At 41.5% G+C, this 21,032-nt stretch overlaps 1 protein-coding gene across 2 annotated transcripts in view; it reads right to left on the bottom strand.

The window, feature by feature from the left end:
• The window catches only part of nploc4 (NPL4 homolog, ubiquitin recognition factor), a 72,280-nt gene that overhangs the window by 7,893 nt on the left and 43,355 nt on the right, over nucleotides 1-21,032 (bottom strand). For both annotated transcript variants that reach the window (XM_048610670.1, XM_048610671.1), the window contains exons 10-14: nucleotides 20,816-20,887; nucleotides 17,672-17,798; nucleotides 13,523-13,683; nucleotides 10,662-10,733; nucleotides 1,903-1,998 (exon numbers count right to left, since the gene is read on the bottom strand). In XM_048610670.1, coding sequence (XP_048466627.1) covers nucleotides 1,903-1,998; nucleotides 10,662-10,733; nucleotides 13,523-13,683; nucleotides 17,672-17,798; nucleotides 20,816-20,887 — 528 coding nt within the window. The remainder of the gene's footprint in view (nucleotides 1-1,902; nucleotides 1,999-10,661; nucleotides 10,734-13,522; nucleotides 13,684-17,671; nucleotides 17,799-20,815; nucleotides 20,888-21,032) is intronic.

Genomic DNA, 21,032 nt, shown 5'->3' with positions numbered 1-21,032 from the left:
GCAATTTCACTTCTTGTTTCTGATTTCCAGCATCTGCAGTTCTTTAGTTTTTTTTAAAAAACACAAGAATAAAGCTTGTATTAACCAATATTTATTTTTTATACTCAAAGCATTACCTGAGGGAACAGTGGATAACTGGTGTGATACAGACCAAGCAGGTTGGAGCTTCAAACACTTGGTTCAATGAGTTAGCTGTTTTAATTCAACGAACAATAAGAATGCTACAATTGGAATTATCACCATGGTCTGGTACACAGAGGAGAAAAGAAACAGCCAGGAAGTCAGATGCAGGTTCAATTGAGGCATTCAAGAGAGCATTGGATGATTATATTGGATGGAAAAAAAAACACAATTACAAGGGGAAAAAAAAAGAGTTTGGCACCAAGCCAAAATTCCCAGAGTGCCAGTGCAGACAAGATGGGCTGAATGGCCACCTTCTGTTCTGTAACATTTGTGATTCTGCTTCCTATTGCTTTTGAATGGCTTGTCCTAGAAAGTGCATGCTGACAGGTAAGGACTAAACAGGCTCTGCTCTGAAGCACACCACAGCTAAACAATACAACACTCACCATCAATCTAAACAAATGACAAATGGTGACTTGGGTGCTTGAAACCATTCCTCAGCAAGAATCAATACCTTCAGGAAGGGAACAGAAGTTTTATGGCTCTGTTTTAGTCACATAACTAACAATGGTAGAAATTCTAACTTGTGATACAGTAGAAGGTTCTATTTGGATGATCCAACTTTCCTCAAAAAGATCCAGTTAATATGGTGAGTGTCAATTTAGATTGTGTAGATCAGACATTGACTTCATAGCTCATTGTGAAGAATCAATATAAAAAACTGACAACTCTGACTGGAAATCTATGCAATACGTTACTTCAACATAAACTTGGTTCAAGTTATTATGCACTTATCTAAAGTCAATTTACATTGAACCAGTAGTTCAAACGATGGTTGTAAATGAGATATTGAAACCAAGTTCTAAAGAGTTAAATTTGATCCTAATGAGCTGCCTTCAGAAGAATTCATGGTCATGTGAATAATTAAAACATAACCTGCAGGACATAGCTAGGAGTAGTTTTCGGTGTGATCTTTTTGGATCAACCATAAATCGAACATCGCTGCACTCCATAGCAGTAAGTTTAGGGAGATAAAGCTCTGTATGCATTCCCGGCTTTGGGGGGTGGGGGGGGAAAAGAGTGTGTGTGCGCGCGCGTACACCAGTGTGTTTTGGAGGTGGCGGCAGCCATGAAAGTGGAGAAATGAACATAACGAATGAAGTCGAAGACTAGATGCTCATATTGTAAATTTGGAAATGATAGAGCTTTATGCACTAAACTCATGTATAGCTGTATAGCTGTACCTTCATTGGAGTGATATTATTACAATGTGATTGTAAGCCACAATCTGGTTTATTAATAAACACTAAATCTTTTACTGGGGCTTTTTGATGGTTTTTGTTACACTACAATTATTTGCCACCCTTTCTTACATTTACTGGGTGCATTCATGCACCTCTGGCCATCTTACACTGTAGTTTAGTGGAGGAGTTTGTGTTGTAAAGACAAACAAACCAACATTCATGCCAAAAGGTTTAGTGAAATGCGAGGATAAAATCATTTTACAGCAGCTGTGAATTTACGAGGTGGGTTATTATGCCACACACATGCAAATTGTTGAACAAGTGCTGCTAGTTATTGCTTAGAACTATGTCAGCCAATTTCTCTGCAATAGTACAGAAGGCAAAACAGTCCTGTAAGAAAATTCAACGTAGGCCAAAGAGAATTCACTCATCAGTAAAAATTCCAACCCGACTGTTGGTATTCCGTTTTGTGCCTGCTTCATTTTATACACTCCTTCAAATTTTAATAGAATGCTATTAGCAATGAAGCATTTACCTGTGTCTCTCCGACGACATCCCTGTTCACAACAGGAAAGGGATGTGGGGATGAAGCAAAAGTGTAAACAGGATCCTTTGGAAAAGTCGTAGGAATCTAAATTGGATGTGCAATCAGAATCAAAAATCAGGTTTATAAATATGTAAGAGAAAATCATGGAAACAGGCAGCATATGAACAAATTTGGAGCAGATATCGGCCATTTAGCCCCTCAAGCCAAGGTCATAGCTGATCTGTTTGTTTTGAAGTCCATATTCCCATCTATTCCCAGTAACCTTTGATTCAACTGCCAAACAAAAATCTACCTCCTCAAAAACATCGAATGGCCCTGCCTCAACATCCTTCTGATGCAGAGGTCTGAAATTGTAAACTATGAGAGAGAAAATAAATTCTCATCTCTGTCCTAAAAGTTTGAGCCCTAATTTTAAAACAGTGCCTCTTAGTTTCGGACTCACCCACATGAGGAAGCTTCACTTCCAGATCCACTTTGACATAACTGTTCAGGATTTTATACACTTTAATCAAGTCTCACAATAGCATTGTTAGAGAAAAGGCAGACGAGTATTTCAGAAATAGACCATTTGTTAGAATGCTTCTGATTCGGGGTCTACACACAAAAAACATCACTCAATCCTGTCATATTGCAGAAGATGTAGGCTTGCTTAGAATTTGCCTTATTTTCTATTTTTATTCTAGAATTCAACATTTACACTTTTTTTAAAGCAGATAAAATGTTTCCATATTTGAAACAACCTTGCATTGAATTATCTTTAGGAATGAGATTAACTAAATTTTCTTCAAGACAGTAACAAATTGCACGTGCACAGCACCTTTAACACCAAAAAGGTGTCTTGCGCATCTCAGGAATATGTACAAATATAGCTGCCAAGACAATGTAAATAAGAGTGGGATCAAAACTTTTAAAAATCTTTGAATTTCAAAGAATATCTCATTAGCGGAGAAGGATGGATGAATTTAGGATGATAATCTTAGAATTTGATATCAGTACTCACGAGGAGAAGGACATGACTGATGTTGAGGTCAGGAATGAGTGCGAGTACTCTAGAGAATATCAATATATTAAAGGATGAAGTTTTGGGTATCCTAAGCTGCAATAAGGTAGTCAAGTTCCCAGGGCCAGATGGGATCTATCCCAGGTTACTGCAAGAGGCAAGGGAAGAAATTGCCAATGCCCCAGCTGATATCTTCACATCCTCCTTGACCACAGATGAGGTGGAGATTAGCCAATATTGTTCCCTTGTTTAAGAAAGGAAGCAGGGATGATCAAGGAAATTATAGGCTGCTGAGTCTGACATCTGTGATTGGGAAGCTCTTGGAGAAGATACTGAGGGACAGGATATATGCACATTTGGAAGAAAATGTGCTAGTTAGCAACAGGCAGCATGGTTTCGTACGGGCAAGGTCATGTCTCACCAATCTGATCAATCCGTCACCTCTTCAAAAAATAATTGATGAGGGAAGAGCTATGGATGTAGTTTATGGCATTTAAAAAAGACATTTAATAAAGTCCCACATGGCAGATTGGTGGGATTCAGGGTGGGCTCACTAGATGGATACAAAACTGGCTTGGTCATGGAAGACAGAGGGTAGCAACGAAAGGGTGTTTTTCAGAATGGATACCGGTAACTAGTGGTGTTCCACAGGGATCAGTCTTAGGTCCTCTGTTGTTTGTAGTATATATAACCGATCCAGAGGAAAATGTGGATGGTCTGATTAGTAAGTTTGCAGATGACACGAAGATTGGTGGAATTGCTGATAGTGCCAACGATTGTGAAAGGATACAACAGGATACAGATAGATTGGCGACTTGGGCACAGAAATGGCAGATGGAGTTTAATCCAGACAAATGTAAGGTGATGCATTTTGGGAGGATCAAATTTAGGTGTGAATTATACTGTTAATGGCAGAAGCCTTAAGAACACTAACATACAGATGGATCCAGGTGTGCAGATCCACAGTTCCCTGAAAGTAGCAACACAGGTGGCCAAAGTGATTAAGGTGGCATATGGCACACTTGCGTTCATTGGCCAGGGCATGGAGTACAAAAGTCGGCAAAGCGTGTTACCGCTACATAAAACCCTTGTTAGGCTGCATTTGGAATATTGTGTGCAGTTTTGGTCGGCGCATTACCAGAAGGACGTGGAGACTTTGGAGAGAGTGAACAGAAGGTTCACCAGGATGTTACCCCATCTTGAGGCATTGGCAATGAGGAAGAGTTAAAAAGACGAGGATTGTTTTCACTGGAAAGATGGTGGCTGAGAGGAGCCCTGGTAGAGGTCTACAAAATTATGACAGGCATAGATAGGAGGGAATAGTCAGAGGCTTTTTCCCAGGGTTGAAGTTTCAATTACAAGGGGGCACAGGTTCAAAGTAAGAGGGCAAAAGTTTAACGGAGATGTGCGAGGCAAGTTTTTCACGCAGAGAGTGGTAGGAGCCTGGAATGCACTGCCAGAGGTGGTGGTGGAAGTAGGCACGTTGGCAACATTTAAGAGGCAGTTAGATGGTTACACGAATAGGGAGGGAATAGAGGTATACGGACTGAATAAGGGAAGAAGATTTATTTTTTAGTTCAGTCAAAGCATGATGATCGGCTCAGGCTTGGAGGGCCAAAAGGTCTGCTCCTGTGCCGTACTTCTCTTTTGTTCCCCCGGAGGGGGAGAAATACCTGGATGCTGTGTTCCAGGAGGCAGTCACACCTGGTAGATTAACTAATGTTAATTCGATCAGCGGGCAGGGACAGCAGTGTGTGACTGCGAGTGAGGCAGGTAGAGGGACCCTGCAGACAGGAACACAGGCGCCGCAGCCCTTGACATTGTCCCACAGGTATGAGGCACTTGCTCCCTGCGTGGGTGAGGAACAGGGCTGCAGGAAGGATGAGTCAACTGACCATGGCACCATGGTCCAGGAGGCCATTCAAGAAGGGGGAGCAAAAAGACAGATTGTAGTTGTAGGGGATTCCATCATCAGGGGGATACACAGTATCCTTTGTGAGCAGGATAGAGAATCCCGCATGGTGTGTTGCCTGCCCAGTGCCAGGGTGCGAGACATCTCTGACCGGCTTGAGAGGATACTAGAGAGGGAGGGCGAGGATCCAGTTGTTGTGGTCCACGTAGGCACCAACAACATAGGCAGGACTAGGAAAAAAGACCTGTTGTTTCGGGATTATGAAAAGCTAGGAACAAAATTAAAAAACAGGTCTTCAAGGGTCATAATCTCTGGATTGCTGCCCGAGCCACGTGCAAACTGGCATAGGGAGGAGAGGACCAGGGAAGTAAACACGTGGCTAAAAGAGTGGTGTGGAAAAGAGGGTTTCCTTTTCATGAGGCACTGGCATCAGTTCTGGGACAGGAGGGATCTATACCACTGGGATGGACTCCACTTGAACAGGGCAGAGTCCAGTGTTCTGGCGAAAAGGGTAAATAGGGTGGTTAGTAGGACTTTAAACTGGTAAGTTTGGGGGTGGGGGGGAAAGAGAGAGAAGTGAGTGTAGAGGGAGAACAACAATTAATGTAAGGCAAAGCAGCAGGTTAGCAGGTGATGAGGAAGCTTCAACTCCATTGAAAATTAGGAAAAAAACTTGAAGGGAAGGACAGCTCAAGAGCTGTAGTAATGGAGGTAATAGGACACAAAAAGAAGGTGCAAAAACTGGCATAAGGGCACTTTATCTGAATGCTCGGAGCATTCGAAACAAGGTGAATGAGTTCATGGCGCAAATCATGGCAAATGGGTATGATTTAGTGGCCATTACAGAGACGTGGTTACAGGATGGTCATGACTGGGAGTTAAATTTCCAGGGGTATCAAACTATTCGGAAGGACAGACAGGAAGGTAAGGGTGGTGGTGTTGCTCTGATTTTTAAGGATGATATCAGGGCGGTAGTGAGAGATGATATAGGTTCTACTGAACAAAACGTTGAATCCATTTGGGTGGAAATTAGGAGTAGCAGGGAGAAGAAGTCACTGATAGGTGTGGTCTATAGGCCACCAAATAATGACATCGTGGTGGGGCGGGCAATAAACATAGAAATAGCTAACGCATGTAAAAATGGTACAGCAATTATCATGGGGGATTTTAATCTACATATCGATTGGTCAAACCAGGTCAGTCATGGCAGCCTTGAGGAGGGGTTCATACAATGCATCCGCGATAATTTCCTTGAACAATATGTAACGGAACCTACGAGGGAGCAAGCTATCCTAGATCTAGTCCTGTGTAATGAGACAGGAATAATTAATGATCTCACAGTTAGAGATCCTCTCGGAAGGAGCGATCACAGTATGGTCGAATTTAAAATACAGATGCAGCGTGAGAAGGTTAAATCCAATACCTATGTCCCGTGCTTAAACAAAGGAGACTATGAAGGAATGAGGGAGGAGTTAGCTAAGGTAGAATGGGAGCAAAAACTTTATGGTGGGTCAATTGAGGAACAGTGGAGGACTTCCAAAACGATTTTTCACAGTGCTCAGCAGAAGTATATTCTAGTGATAAGGAAGAACAGAAGGAAAAGAGAGCCAGCCATGGATGTCTAAGGAAATAAAGGAAAGTATCAGATTGAAAAAAAAACACATACAAAAAAGCAAAGAGTTGTGGGAAACTAGTAGACTGGGAAATATTTAAAGGCCAACAGAAAGCCACAAAAAAGTTATAAAGAAAAGTAAGATTATGAGAGTAAACTAGCTCAGAATATAAAAACAGGCAGCAAAAGTTTCTATAAATATGTAAATCGTGAAAGAGTGGCGAAGGTAAACATTGGTCCTTTAGAGGATGAGAAGGCCAATTTAATAACTGGGAATGAGGAAACAGCCGAGACATTAAACAGTTATCTCGTGTCGGTCTTCACAGTGGAAGACACAAATAACATGCCGAAAACTAATGGCAAGAAGGTTATAGCAGTTGAGGACCTAGAAACTATTATCACTAAGGAGGCAGTGCTGGGCAAGCGAATGGGGCTAAAGGTACAGAAGTCTCCTGGCCCTGATGAAATGCATCCCAGGGTACTAAAAGAGGTGATGGGGAAAATAGCAAATGCACTAGTAATTATTTACCAAAATTCACTGGACTCTGGGGTGGTTCCCACAGATTGGAAAACAGCCAATGTGATGCCACTGTTTAAAAAAGGAAGTAGACAAAAAGCAGGTAACTATAGGCCAGTTAGCTTAACTTCAGTAGTGGGGAAAATGCTTGAATCTATCATTAAGGAAGAAATAGCAAGACATCTGGATATAAATTGTCCCATTGGAAACACCCAGCATGGGTTCATGAAGGGTAGGTCATGTTTAACAAATTTGGTGGAATTCTTTGAGGACATTACTTGCATCGTGGACAATGGGGAACCTGTGGATGTGGTATATCTGGATTTCCAGAAGGCATTTGACAAGGTGCCACACCAAAGGCTGCTACATAAGATAAAGTTGCACGGTATTACAGGTAATGTATTGGCATGGATAGAAGATTGGTTGACCAGTAGAAAGCAAACAGTAGGGGTAAACAGGTGTTTTTCTGGTTGGCGGTCAGTGGCTAGTGGTGTGCCTCAGGGATCAGTGTTGGGACCGCAATTGTTTACAATTTACATAGACGATTTGGAGTTGGGGACTAAGTGTGGTGTGTCAAAATTTGCAGATGACACTAAGGTGAGTGGCAGAGCAAAGTGTGCAGAAGACACAAAGTCTGCAGAGGGATATCGATAGTCTAAGTGAGTGGGCAAAGGTCTGGCAGATGGAGTACAATCTTGATAAGTGTGAGGTCATCCATTTTGGTAGGAATAACAGCAAAATGGACTATGTTTTAAATGGTAAAATATTGCAGCACGCTGCTGTGCAGAGGGACTTGGGTGTCCTTGTGCATGAATCGCTAAAAGTAGGATTGCAGGTGCAGCAGGTAATTAAAAAGGCAAATGGAATTTTGTCTGTCATTGCTAGAGGGATGGAGTTTAAAAACAGGGAGGCTATGCTGCAGCTGTATAGAGTCCTGGTGAGGCCACACCTGGAGTACTGTGTGCAGTTTTGGTCTCCTTACTTGAAGAGAGATATACTAGCACTGGAGGGGGTGCAGAGGAGATTTACTCGGTTGATTCCAGAGATGAGAGGGTTGGATTATGAGGAAAGACTGAGCAGACTGGGATAAAATTCATTGGAATTCAGATGAATGAGGGGAGATCTTATAGAAACATAAGATTATGAAGGGAATAGATAAGGTGGAGGCAGGGAGGTTGTTTCCGCTAGCAGATGAAACTAGGACTCGGGGGCATAGCCTCAAAATAAAGGGAAGCAGATGTAGGACTGAGGTCAGGAGGAACTTCTTCACCCAAAGGGTTGTGAATCTGCGGAATTCCCTGCCCAGTGAAGCAGTTGAAGCTACCTCGCTGAATGTTTTTAAGGCAAGGCTAGATAAATTTTCGAACAGTAAAAGGAATTAAGGGTTATGGCGAGTGGGCGATTAAGTGGAGCTGAGTCTCAAACAGATCAGCCACGATCTTATTGAATGGCAGGGCAGGCTCAAGGGGCCAGATGGCCTACTCCTGCTCCTAGTTCTTATGTTCTTCTTGAAGCTTTGATAGCTCAATGCACAGCTGTCAACAGTATGCTAAATCTTAGTGGGATATAAAAAAAGCTGCAAACATAAGAATGGAGTTTTAGCCAGGGGTAGGGGCTTTTTAGCTGGGAAGGTTATAAAACAGGGAAAGGCTGAGGAATGTGGTATTTAGCACAACGGTGAAAATTTTTCATTGGAGACAGTAACTGACAATGTCTTGATGGAGGAGAGCAAAGACAGCGAGCAAGTGGGATTTTGTGCTGTAACTAAAGACAAGAGAGGGCTGGATTAGCTGAAGTTTACAGAAAAGAGGTGGGAGAAACCAGACAAGTGAGAACAATGGAGCTTGGAAGTATGAAGTTTTTATAAGGACATGAGCAGGCTTTGCAATATAGAAAGCGTAGAACAAGGTGGACTTTGGTGACCATAATGTCCCAATGCACTTTAAAACCAATGAAGTAGGAACCTGGAAGGTTTTGCACAGGGCATTTATAAGTTATACCCTTTAAAGATACTGCTTATGCACAGCCATACAAGATATATTTAAAAAGGTGCAGAGCATTAAAAATAACAGGCTATGCAAAAAATTTGGGAGGGATCCTGATCATAATAATCTTACACTATTATTTGTGGAGAAATATGGTTATCAGAACAGTGGCTGGCATCTAAACGAGCATGTTATTGCTAACAGAAACCAGTGCCTGGAACACCTGCACAGGAAGTGGCTTCAGGTTCTAAATATTTCCATGTATTGGCAGCTGCTGGGCTGTCTGTTGATCTTGTTTCATTTAGATTTTTCTGCAGTGCTTTGACTACTGTGTTAAGAACAGTGCCGACACACTCTAATCCTTTACATCTGTCTGTCATTTCTCAAGAGAATAATCATCTACTAAAAAGAATCAGTGCTGCATGACAAATAAATCTGTCTTAATAATGAGTGAAACTAAAGTAAGCTGTTTTGTAAATCAGTAACCAACGCAACAAGTTAAAATAATTAACTAAAACTAACAGCTTGTAACAGATGGCACAGCAATGACCAAACTATGTTTTGAGTTTATCTGCTTTGATACTAATTTTGCTTGTCAGATATTTTAACTTGTTTGGTTGGTTACCAAGTGAAAAACATTTAGGATTTGTTGAGTTTAATTTTAGTCTTAAAAATAACAAACTTCACCATTTAATATCAGCATATTCTTAATAATCGGTGCTCAGGCATAAGAGGAGGAACAGTTCTAGGTCACAACTACTGCCAAACAAAGAACACCTAACCATCTCCTGATGGCTTTCAGTGGTATTTCCATTACCAAGCTACATGCCATCAGTGGTGGAGGCAGCGGTAGTGGCGGAGGAGGGATTTCACTATTGACTAGAAACTCAACTGACATGTCAATTTTCTCCCTTTGTTTTTAGGAATGAACACTCACTTATTGTTGGGTTGCGTGTCAGATAGCCCAAAGCCAATTATCTGTGAACTCCGACAGGGAGTAACGTCAAGATGTTCCTGTTCAGAGTACGTCATTGCCAAGGCGGTAATTTGATCAAGCTTCTCCTTCCTTAGCTCAGGAATACTGAAACTAAGTGTAGTGCTTAAAATGTCATTTAGCTGGCACTTTTCCAGCCTGTGTGGCTCAGCTATTCACAATTTTAACCAGTCTTGTCATTTGGATAGCTACAATTCACCTTCAACCAGAAGCTCTACTTAACGGCCTTCTTATAAAAAACCAAACATACACAAATGTTTGGTAAAACAAAAATACTGATTAAAAGTAAAATAAATTTACCATGCAATGCGAACACAAATGCATTTAGGAAACTAGTTTTCTCAAGAAATAGGAGATATAGGTGATACATGTTGCCTATGTAATTTGTAATTCAGTAACCGAAATGACAGAGTAAAATGGGATGATCCACAAATTCTGCATACTTCTGGTCACGTTAATCATCAGCCTCAAATTTAATCAGCATAAATAGAATCAACCTAACCATTTCAGAACATGGTACCTGTATTTAGGGACATCGGGTTTATCCATTTAATTATGCAACAGAATTATTTCTATATTGCAGTATTGGCAAAGGCAAAACAAGCATTAATAGATTCAAGCCATATTATAGAGCCACGCCCTAATGTTCTTTTGCATTATCCCAGGAAAAATGAAATGCAATCCTGATCAAATTCAGGACTAAAGATTTACCTTAGTTCATACTTACATCTATGATCAGGTACTCAACTGGCAATGGCCTTGCTAACTGTGTGATTTCATTACCAAATTTGTCTATGTCCTATGAGAGAGAAACCACATGAATAGTTTACATGCATTGGGTTAACAACTATTCTTTTTATGAATCCATTCACACAAAAACTGCTTTGTGAAATTTCTACTCAAAATCAAACTTCTGTTAGCAATAGTAATTTAGCATTCAAGAAAGAGAAGAAGCAGCCTTCAGGAGAACTTTGTCAGACTGGTAAAACAGGCAGATAGAGGAAACTTAATACAGACAGGCCTAGAACCGTGGATTTCCAATGAAACAATTGGACAAGCAATGTAAAGTAAATGGTATCATTTTATAGGACATGCAGGAACATAAAAGGACTGGGTATTCACCGTCATAAATCTTTGAAGATGGTAAAACAGGTTGGTAAGAGCTACTAAAGATAATTTGATCCCTTTTATAAATGGTGGCACAGTACAAAAGCAACAACGGTTTGCTAAACATTAAGTGATGAATTAGGCCTCAATTGAATAATCAAATCCAATTTTGGGTAGAACAAATTGTATTTACATTGAATCCTTAACATAGTTAAGCAAATCAATGCTCTTCACAGGGGCTTATCATACAAAATTTGACCCCCAAACCAAAAGGAAGTATCACAACAGGTCTCCAAGAACACCTTAAAAGGATCAAAGGGTGATGAAGAGATCGAGAACATGAATTCTAGAACGTCAGGCCTTGGCAGTTAAAGGCATCCTTATCAATTGTGGAGTGATTAAAATCTAGGATGCACAGGCCAGAATTGGAAGAGTGCTGAAGTCTGAGAACTGGAGGAGATTATAGAGATAGGTCAGGTCACTTAAAAACAATTAGTATTTTGAAAACAAGGCATGGCTTATCAGAAGGTCAGTGATCACAGAAGTGATGCATGAACAGGATTTGGTTCAAGTTAGGGCATAACAACCAGACTTTTAGAAGAGTAGAAATTTATACAGTTTAGCAAGCAAGAGGCTAGTCAGAAGCATATTTTTACAGTCAAAAGACAATGACACAGATGAGAATTTCAGCAGCTGAGCTGACGAAGTATTAGAATCAGGCAATGCTACAGAGATGGAAGCAGCCAGTCTTAGTGATGGTGCAGTCATGTGCTCAGAAGCTTATCTTAAAATCAAATATGACACCTAGGTTGCATTTCAGCCTCAGACAGCTGCCAAGAAGGATGGAGTCAGTGACTAGGAAAGAGTTTGAAGGCAATGGCTTTGGTTTTCCCAATATTTAGTTTTAGGCAATTTCTGCTCAACCAATACTGAATGCCAGGCAAGCAGTCTCAAAATTTAGAGACAATGGAATGCTTGACAAGGGCATGAGTGAGGTCGAAGTGCATGCTTCAGCTGAAGACATGGGCAACTGAAAGCACAGCCACCAATGGTGCAGTGAAGAAAATCAGGGCTGCAGAGATGTCAGAATTGGAGGTAGAAGTGGCATACATTTGGAAACTGATGAGGAGTTTAGAGATGATGTCACCAAGGGGCAGCACGCAATAAGAAATAGAAGGAGGCCCAATGATAGAGCTTTCAGAACAACGTTCTGCTTATTTTGTTTGGAATGTGCTGGATTTTTAAAAATTATCCCCAGTGAAAATTTGAGAACTTCAAAAAGAATGAGGAACTTGTTACATTGGCAAGACGAGAAGAGATGATTGATTTCCTTGAAGTAGAGAATGTTAATAGAGAATTTGATTGAGGTGTTCAAAGGTATGATGTATTTTGATACAATAATCAGGGAGCAAATATTTCTATTAACTGGAAATCAGTAACTAGAGGACACACATTTAAGGTATGGTAAAACAAAAAAAGAAATGAGTGTAAAAGACAGCAAATTATGAACTGATTGCACTGCCTGAAAGAGAGCTGGAAACAGATTCAACAGTAGCTTTCAAAAGGCCGCTGGGTACATAGTTGGACAAGACGTTCCTAAAATACCTTTTCTTTTGTGCCGTAAGATTCCATATAATAATTTAATGCATTACTTTTAAGTTAGAAAAATGTTGTCAGAAGTTTCACAGGAGTGATGATTCAATGCACAGGCAATGAGCCACAGCAGATGACAAACTGGTAGGTTTTAGGAATGTCTTAAAGGAGACAGGTTTTAAAAAAAAAAGTAGGGAAGTTTAGGGAGGGGATTCCAGAGCTGAAGACATGGGCAACTGAAAGCACAGCCACCAATGGTGCATTGAAGAAAATCAGGGTTGCAGAGATGTCAGAATTGGTGGAGAGCAGAGATCTGGTGGAGCTAAAGAAAGTGAACTGTCAGGAATGAAGATGCCTCTTATGGCAATGGATGTAAGCAATCTTGGCAATGGAAAGGACATGGGATTGGTTGCTCAATTCAGAGTCTCATGAGACATCAAGGTTGCAGACAATCTGGTTCAGCCTCACACTGAAATGAGTACTCAAGATGTTTGGAGATACTTGGCTGAACAATTTTCCTCTAACATGAATACAAAATCAAACAGCATATCACACGGTCATTGATTTCATCTTTTTTTTTTTAAAAATTCACTCAAGGGATGTGGGTCTCTCTGGCTAAGCCAGAATTTACTGCCATCCCTAACTGCCAAGAGGGCAGTTAAGAGTCAACCAGATTGCTGTGGGTCTGGAGTCCACTTTGCTTCCAACCTCAATGACCCCAAGCACCCATTTTGCCTTTTCTTTCCTTTCTCCCTGCATGAAGGAAGACTGTAGTAGCAAACAAGAAGGAATAATCAATGCACAAAATTGATTTGAAATATTTATCAATCATTTGGACTCATGTTGCATATAGTATGCACTGTGTGACACAGTCAGTTAATCAGTTACCTTATAGAAAACATCAGGAACATATTGCTCACTAGAAGACTCCTTCACATATCCCAGCTCTGGTGCATCTCTGCATGGTAGAAAACAGTCATCGCCTACGAGAGCCATACACTGATTGGAAACTTGGTAACCTTCAAAATGAACCTGATTATCTGGGCCACCTAAGGAAAGTGAAAACAAATTTGCAGCAGGAAATATAGCAAGTCTCTCTTTAACATTATTTCACTTTAAACAGCAAGCTTACATGCCTTGTGCTCTCATTTAGTGTGCAAGATTTGTTTTAATACAGTTTGCTACTGGTCTGACAGAGCCATATGAACTGATCAGCATTGATTTGGATTGGTCTCTTGCTGTCTGATCCACCGACTTGTGGCTCTCTCAATCCCTAACTCACCCTCTTTCTGCCAATCCTCTGACTTGCAGTGTCTCTTGCTCCCTGACTCATCATCTCACCAAATCTCCCAAACCCTCAATGGGAATGAGGGCTTTAGACAGAAGCAGAGAGAAATAGGAGAAACCACAGATGAGATAGTAGGGACTGCAGATGCTGGAGAATCTGAGATAACAAGGTGTAGAGCTGGATGAACACAGCAGGCCAAGCAGCATCAGAGCAGCAGGAAAGCTGACGTTTCAGGCCTAGACCCTTCTTCAGAAATGGGGGAGGCGAAGGGGATTCTGAAATAAATAGGGAAAGAGGGGGAGGCGGATAGAAGATGGATAGAGGAGAAGATAGGTGGAGAGGAGACAGACGGGTCAAAGAGGCGGGGATTGAGCCAGTAGAGTGTAGGTGGGGAGCTAGGGAGGGGATAGGTCAGTCCAGGGAGGATGGACAGGTCAAGGGGGCGGGATGAGGCTAGTAGGTAGGAGATGGGGGTGGGGCTTGAGGTGGGAGGAGGGGATAGGTGGGAGGAAGGACAGGTTAAGGAGGTGGGGACAAGCTGGGCTGGTTTTGGGATGCGGTAGGGGGAGGGGAGATTTTGAAGCTTGTGAAGTCCACATTGATACCACTGGGCTGCAGGGTTCCCAAGTGAAATATGAGGTGCTGTTCCTGCAACCTTCAGGTGGCATCGTTGTGGCACTGCAGGAGGCCCAGCATGGACATGTCGTCTGAGGAATGGGAGGGGGAGTTGAAATGGTTCGTGACTGGGAGGTGCATTTGTTTAGTGCGAACCGAGCGTAGGTGTTCCGCAAAGCGGTCCCCAAGCCTCCGCTTGGTTTCCTCGATGTACAGGAGGAAACAGCGGATACAGTATACCACATTAGCAGATGTGCAGGTGAACATCTGCTTGATGTGGAAAGTCTTCTTGGGGCCTGGGACGGGTGTGAGGGGGGAGGTGTAGCACTTCCTGTGGTTGCAGGGAAAAGTGCCAACCTCCCCCCCGTCAGTGGTCGAGAACGCCCTCCACCGTGTCTCCCGCAATTCATCCCTCACACCCCCTCCCCGCAATAACAACCAAAAACAGAATCCCCCTTGTCCTCACGTACCACCCCACCAACGTCCGGATCCAACGCATCATCCTCCGACACTTCCGCCATCTGCGATCCAACCCCACCACCAAAGACATTTTTCCCTCCCCACCCTTATCTACTTTCTGGAGGGACCACTCTCTCCATGACTCCCTTGTCCGCTCCACATTCCCCTCCAGCCCCACCACACCCGGCACTTTTCCCTGCAACCACAGGAAGTGCCACACCTGCCCCTACACCTCTCCCCTCACCCCCATCCCAGGCCCCAAGAAGACTTTCCACATCAAGCAGATGTTCACCTGCACATCTGCTAATATGGTATACTGTATCCGCTGTTCCCGTGGTGGCCTCTTGTACATCGGGGAAACCAAGCGGAGGCTTGGGGGCCGCTTTGCGGAACACCTACGCTCGGTTCGCACTAAACCACTGCACCTCCCCATCCCATTCCTCAGACAACATGTCCATCCTGGGCCTCCTGCAGTGCCACAACGATGCCACCTGAAGGTTGCAGGAACAGCACCTCATATTTCACTTGGGAACCCTGCGGCCCAATGGTATCAATGGGGACTTCACAAGCTTCAAAATCTCCCCTCCCCCTACTGCATCCCAAAACCAGCCCAGCTTGTCCCCGCTTCCCTAACCTGTCCTTCCTCCTACCTAGCCCCTCCTCCCACCTCAAGCCCCACCCCCATCTCCTACCTACTAGCCTCATCCTGCCCCCTTGACCTGTCCGTCCTCCCTGGACTGACCTATCCCCTCCCTAACTCCCCACCTACACTCACCCTAACTGGCTCCATCCCCACCTCTTTGACCTGTCTGTCTCCTCTCCACCTGTCTTCTCCTCTATCCGCCTGCCCCTCTCCCTGTTTATTTCAGAACCCCTTTCAGAAATGGGGGAGGGGAAGAAGGGTCTCGGCCTGAAATGTCAGCTTTCCTGCTCCTCTGATGCTGCGTGGCCTCCTGTGTTCATCCAGCTCTATACCTTGTTATCTCAAAAACCACAGATGAGTTTCTTCAAATGAACTGATGATTAGCCTTGCCCCTTTTTGATCAGAAATCTTCTGATAACAGATCCCTGACCCCAACAATGCAACAATTTACTCAATAATCGATTCAGGACATCACTCCTCTTGGCTGATGTAAAACCAGCATGCTTATACTACCACCACTTACACTTAATCATGGGCACTGCTCCTCCAGTTCTGAAACTCAAGCAGGAGGTGCAAAGGGAGGTATCTGATCAAAAATTGGTGAAACTGATCAAAATCCACTTGAAATAAAAACTTACTACCTGCAAGGTGAAGCTGCTTTTCTTGCTTCTTACTGCTTATCTCCAAGGCACTCATCTACAGTGAGTGTTCAGGAGTGCAACAACCAGCAGCAGAATCAGGGAGCATGTTCCATGAGACAGTGGATTAAGGAGCAGATGAGGCCAGTCAGAGGGTTGACAACAAGGGTTCACAAAGGTCAGAGATTGGGATGCATGACAAGCAGGTACCACAAGTAGTAAGTTACTATTTTCATTTTATATTAAGTTCATTTTATTTGAAAAAGATTTTATTTATCAATATAAAAATTTAGCACCATAAAGAATTTTCTCTTAAAAGGCTATATATTTTAATGTTTTTAATTTCTGAACAGGAAGGCTCTACAGCACTTGTAGCTTTTACATTGATCTTAATGGCAAAATATGATTCACTTGAAGTCGCAATTTTTGGAAAAACAACTTCAAATTTAAGCAAGGAATTACTGCAAGCATGATGTAATTGGGGACAATATTGTGTCAAGATTTCCAATTCTACTCTTACTTAAATCAGGGCATTTGCATCACATTCTGATCCAAGCTAAAAATTCAGCAAAAAACAAAAACAAAAACTGAACAAAACCTACATTTTTGCTAAAAGTGTAAAGTTGACATTTCGCCAAGCTGACGGATTTTCATGCAAACATTTTGTCTCCTTTTTAGGTGACATCGTCAGTCCTGTCTAACCTCCGTTGGAGCGCTGTTGTCTGTCCCGCTCTGAATTTATATGGTCAGGTCTATCATGATGGGCAGTCTTGTTCCTAGTTTTGTGCCGTAGCAGTATGTAGATGGGGTTTATTTCAAATTGTTTGTTTATCGCATCAGTGGTTGAAAAACCGGGCCTCCAGGAATTCTCGTGCTTGGAAAAGACAAATAGATCCCACTTACATACCACTATGGTACAAAACCACAAACAAGACTATCCACCATGACAGACTGGACCATATAAATTCACAGCAGGACAGAACAACAGCGCTTCGACAGAGGCTACACAGCACGGATTATGTCACCTAGAAGGGAGACAAAACATTTGCATGAAAACCAGTCAACTTGGCAAACCAACCAACAACTCCAACCACAACATGAGCTACAGATCTTCGCTAAAATATTAAATCTTGACATGTCTAGTCACCATTGCAAACACAGTTCTGCAATATCTGTTCTGCTCCCAGCATCGCAGCCAAAAAATCAGGGAGCTTCATTTGATTCCTGATAGCAAGAAAAACAACTAATTTTCTCCAGGTGTTATACTGGCCACTGTGGTTAGCAGGTAAATTTCACTCAGATCAGTCATTGCAGCTGTTCTAAGTGGTGAAGATTGTATTTCCTATTTTACATTATTTTTCACAAGCTGAGATTTTATCACAATTAACTCATACCTGTTGCCAAGACGGTAACAAATTTGGATCCAAAATGATTGACAGGAGATAGGCGGCAAACATTGGGATGTTTATTTTGGAAATCTCCTGCTGTAATGCATTCTTCTGCACTTAGAAAATGCGCATCCTGACAGAGAAAAATAAAACCAGTACTGCTTCAAGTTTCTAAACTCAGGTTATCAGTAAAATAAACACAGCTGTCTAATTTTATTTTTGATTGCCAATGTCAAAACAGCATTAGGCCATAAGCTTAAACAAATAGAATTATTAACACTTAACTAAATGAGGTTAGGACCAGCAGTTGGTTACTCTTGGAAAGGCTGGTCTACTCTCCATACCTCCCTACATATCTCTACTCAGCTACCATAGAATATGCTAGTGACTTGGCTATATTTCCATAGGATTTACAAGGCCATTCAACCTTGTGCGTCAATGTCAGCTCTTTGTTAAAGAAATTTAAAAATAATTCCACAACTCTTCAATCTGTTTTCTTCATTTATTTCAAATATTTCACTTTTCTTTTGAAAATGCAATGCTTTCTGTTTTGATTAATCCTACTGGAAAAACATTCAGGTTTTTTGCAGATCTGAAAAAAAAGGCATTTTTCCTGACCTAATTTTGCCTCTCAATGCCAGATTTTAAAATCTATAACTTCTCAGCATTGATGACAAAGAGAGTCTTCCAGTATCCATCCTATAAAAATCAGCCATTGATTTTTAGAAACCTCTGAATCCTTTCCTGTTCCAAGGCAACATTTCAAAAATGTCATACTTTCACTTAAAACCAAAGTTACTCATCCTTGGTACCATATAGGTAAATATACCCTTCCCAGCATATCATTTTTTTGCCATTACAGAGTGTTCTAAACTGCACATACTGATCTTTAACTGTGGTCTCCTATCCACCTTTCAAAGGAAAGTCAGTGGACAGACCAATAAGTGTGCCCCGTTGCCATAACCACTGGAAGCAGCTAAAACAGGTGTAAAGTGACTGGCCAGCAACTCCAATGGTCCTGGTATGCCAGAGATCAGTAGATGCTGTCTGGACTGCAAGCTGTGCGAGGATGAAGGTGCCAATGGATCCTAGAATAAGGTAAGCAAGGACACGGGGGATGGGATATCAAGAACCTTTTGGGTGGACAGGGGCGTGAGAGAGAGTGAGGGGGAGCGCGTTTGCAGAGAGTGAGCATGAAGCAGGAGGAGACAGGAATGGGTGTGTTCCTCTTCCCACTCTTAAAACATTTTATAAAAACTGTTTGCTCACCCCTGCCTGCTTGTCCATCCTTAGCCTATTATGGTATGGGCAGGGTATGCTGGTATCAATTAAGCTGTTAGCAAGTTTCATTCATCCTTTTCTATTTAAATACGGCAAGCAGGCTGTCACTTTCAGCGGCCACCCATTCCTGCGATATGGGGGCTGTTAGGGGGTGGGTGGGAAGGTGATGGCTTGGGACACCCCCCTCAACCTCCCCATTACACCTGGCCCCCATGAAAAAGACATCTGGTTAGCTCTTAAAATTTGTCAGGACAATTGGCTGGACTTTAATCAATAAGTTGTTTTCTCTTATATTCAATGTCTCTATTTTAGCATTTTCTCCACAAAACAATTCGAGATCTGGATTATTTCTCCCAATATCAGTGTGGATGGTAGTGAATGTAAATTGCAAACTGAATTTATTTTGGTCATTAAAACTTGACTGGTCTTCCAAGGTTGAGCACATTGAAGATTTTTATTTAAAAAAGGTACATGATTTAGCTTTGCAGAGTATTTTTATTAGTTAGATACAGCCAACAATACGTGTGTGTTCAGGTCCTGTTTTATCAAATTAAGGTCTGGTCTAACTAGAGCACCCTTTTCTAACTTGAAATTTATTCATAGAATAGAATCCTACAAATACATCTTGCAGAAGATAGGCAATATCCAAGTAATTCTGTGCATGATTCACACTTTAAAATTCCATGGAATTATGAGCTGATCCTTGTCAACTCAGCACAACAGGCAGATCCGTATCTGTACTGTACTGGTGCCATTCCTGCCTGGGAGAGATTCTGGAATGCTGCAAATGTCTTCAGAGTAAACTAGCTCCAAACATTTTCAGAACTCATGCTTATTTGCCTTATTTTGTATTGAAAATCAACTTAAAATTATAAATATCAAAGGCATAGTTTTAAAACCATTTTTTTGTTCTGTTACCTAGTTCAATCTGCTACAAACACAACTCAATTGTCTGAACAGCTTATTAGGAATAATACTGAATGAAAACATTCTTAATTTGGAAAGGTTTATTGCCTACAAATAAAGTGGAAAATCTGTATTCCAGTATCTATTCCTACTACTGTTCTTTACTAATCAGTCAACAAAGCTGCACACCAGCTAATACCAGAAAGCAAAAAATAATTTTGTATGGCCTTATAACATTAAATACAATTGTCAATGGATCATGAATAGACCGGAGAAGTCAAAACAGATTCTTCTGTCCTAAACATACATTTATTCACTACTTCTGACACCATTGTGAAACAGTCTCACTGTATACCAGAGCTGCAGTCATCAGATAAAATCTGGGTAGAAATTCAGGCCCAACGTCATACTGGCAGAAGTAGAACATGAAGTTTCACTTCAGAGTGAATATAAATCTTCACACCTCTTTTACCTTCCAAAATTTAAATCCAGTAGATTTTAGCTTCACACTATGAACCAGGATGTGTGAATGCTCCATAACTCAGTGGGAGATAGATGAAGAAGGTGGAAGGAGAAAAGAGAACGCAGTTAAAAAAAAAAAAATCACAAAGTAATGACATGGGGCATATTTAAAAAGCTCAATGTATTAAACAGAAAAGTGGCACATGCAATTTGAACCGCATGTTTCTTTCAATTTGAGTGAAAGATCTCTTTAAATTAGTGGGAACAATAAGAAAAACCCACCAGGTTTTACATAGTTTGAAATTAAATAAGTTATGAAGAAAAGCATAATTACTGAAGTTAAAATTAAAATAGAAATGTGTGAAAATGGAATAGGTGGCCAGCCCTGTTCTCTCTCAGGTCACCAACACACTTGAAATGTAGCTTAGCTTTTTTTTTTAAACAAGGTGAAAATACAGCAAGCATCGAGTGGTCAATTTTCAATGAAACAAAAATCCTTACCTTATTCCTGATAAACTTGACAGTACCTTTTCTTGTGTCCTCTGATAGTAGATCTGTGAATATCCAACCAACCTGAAAATGATAATGCAGCAAGTCAAACAGAGCCTAAATTGTTAGAGAGGAGCATTTTAATGTTTCCACCATATGACAGTGAATTTCCATTTAACTTTCAGTGAGAAGCAGAGGACATGTTAACTGACTTGCACACTTCTTTCCC

This window comes from Rhincodon typus, chromosome 23 (assembly GCF_021869965.1).
Source record: "Rhincodon typus isolate 14 chromosome 23, sRhiTyp1.1, whole genome shotgun sequence".
In the NCBI taxonomy this organism is placed as follows: Eukaryota; Metazoa; Chordata; class Chondrichthyes; order Orectolobiformes; family Rhincodontidae; genus Rhincodon; species Rhincodon typus.
The sequence above is the reverse complement of the archived record's forward strand: the minus strand, read 5'-3'. Positions and strand labels throughout refer to the sequence as shown.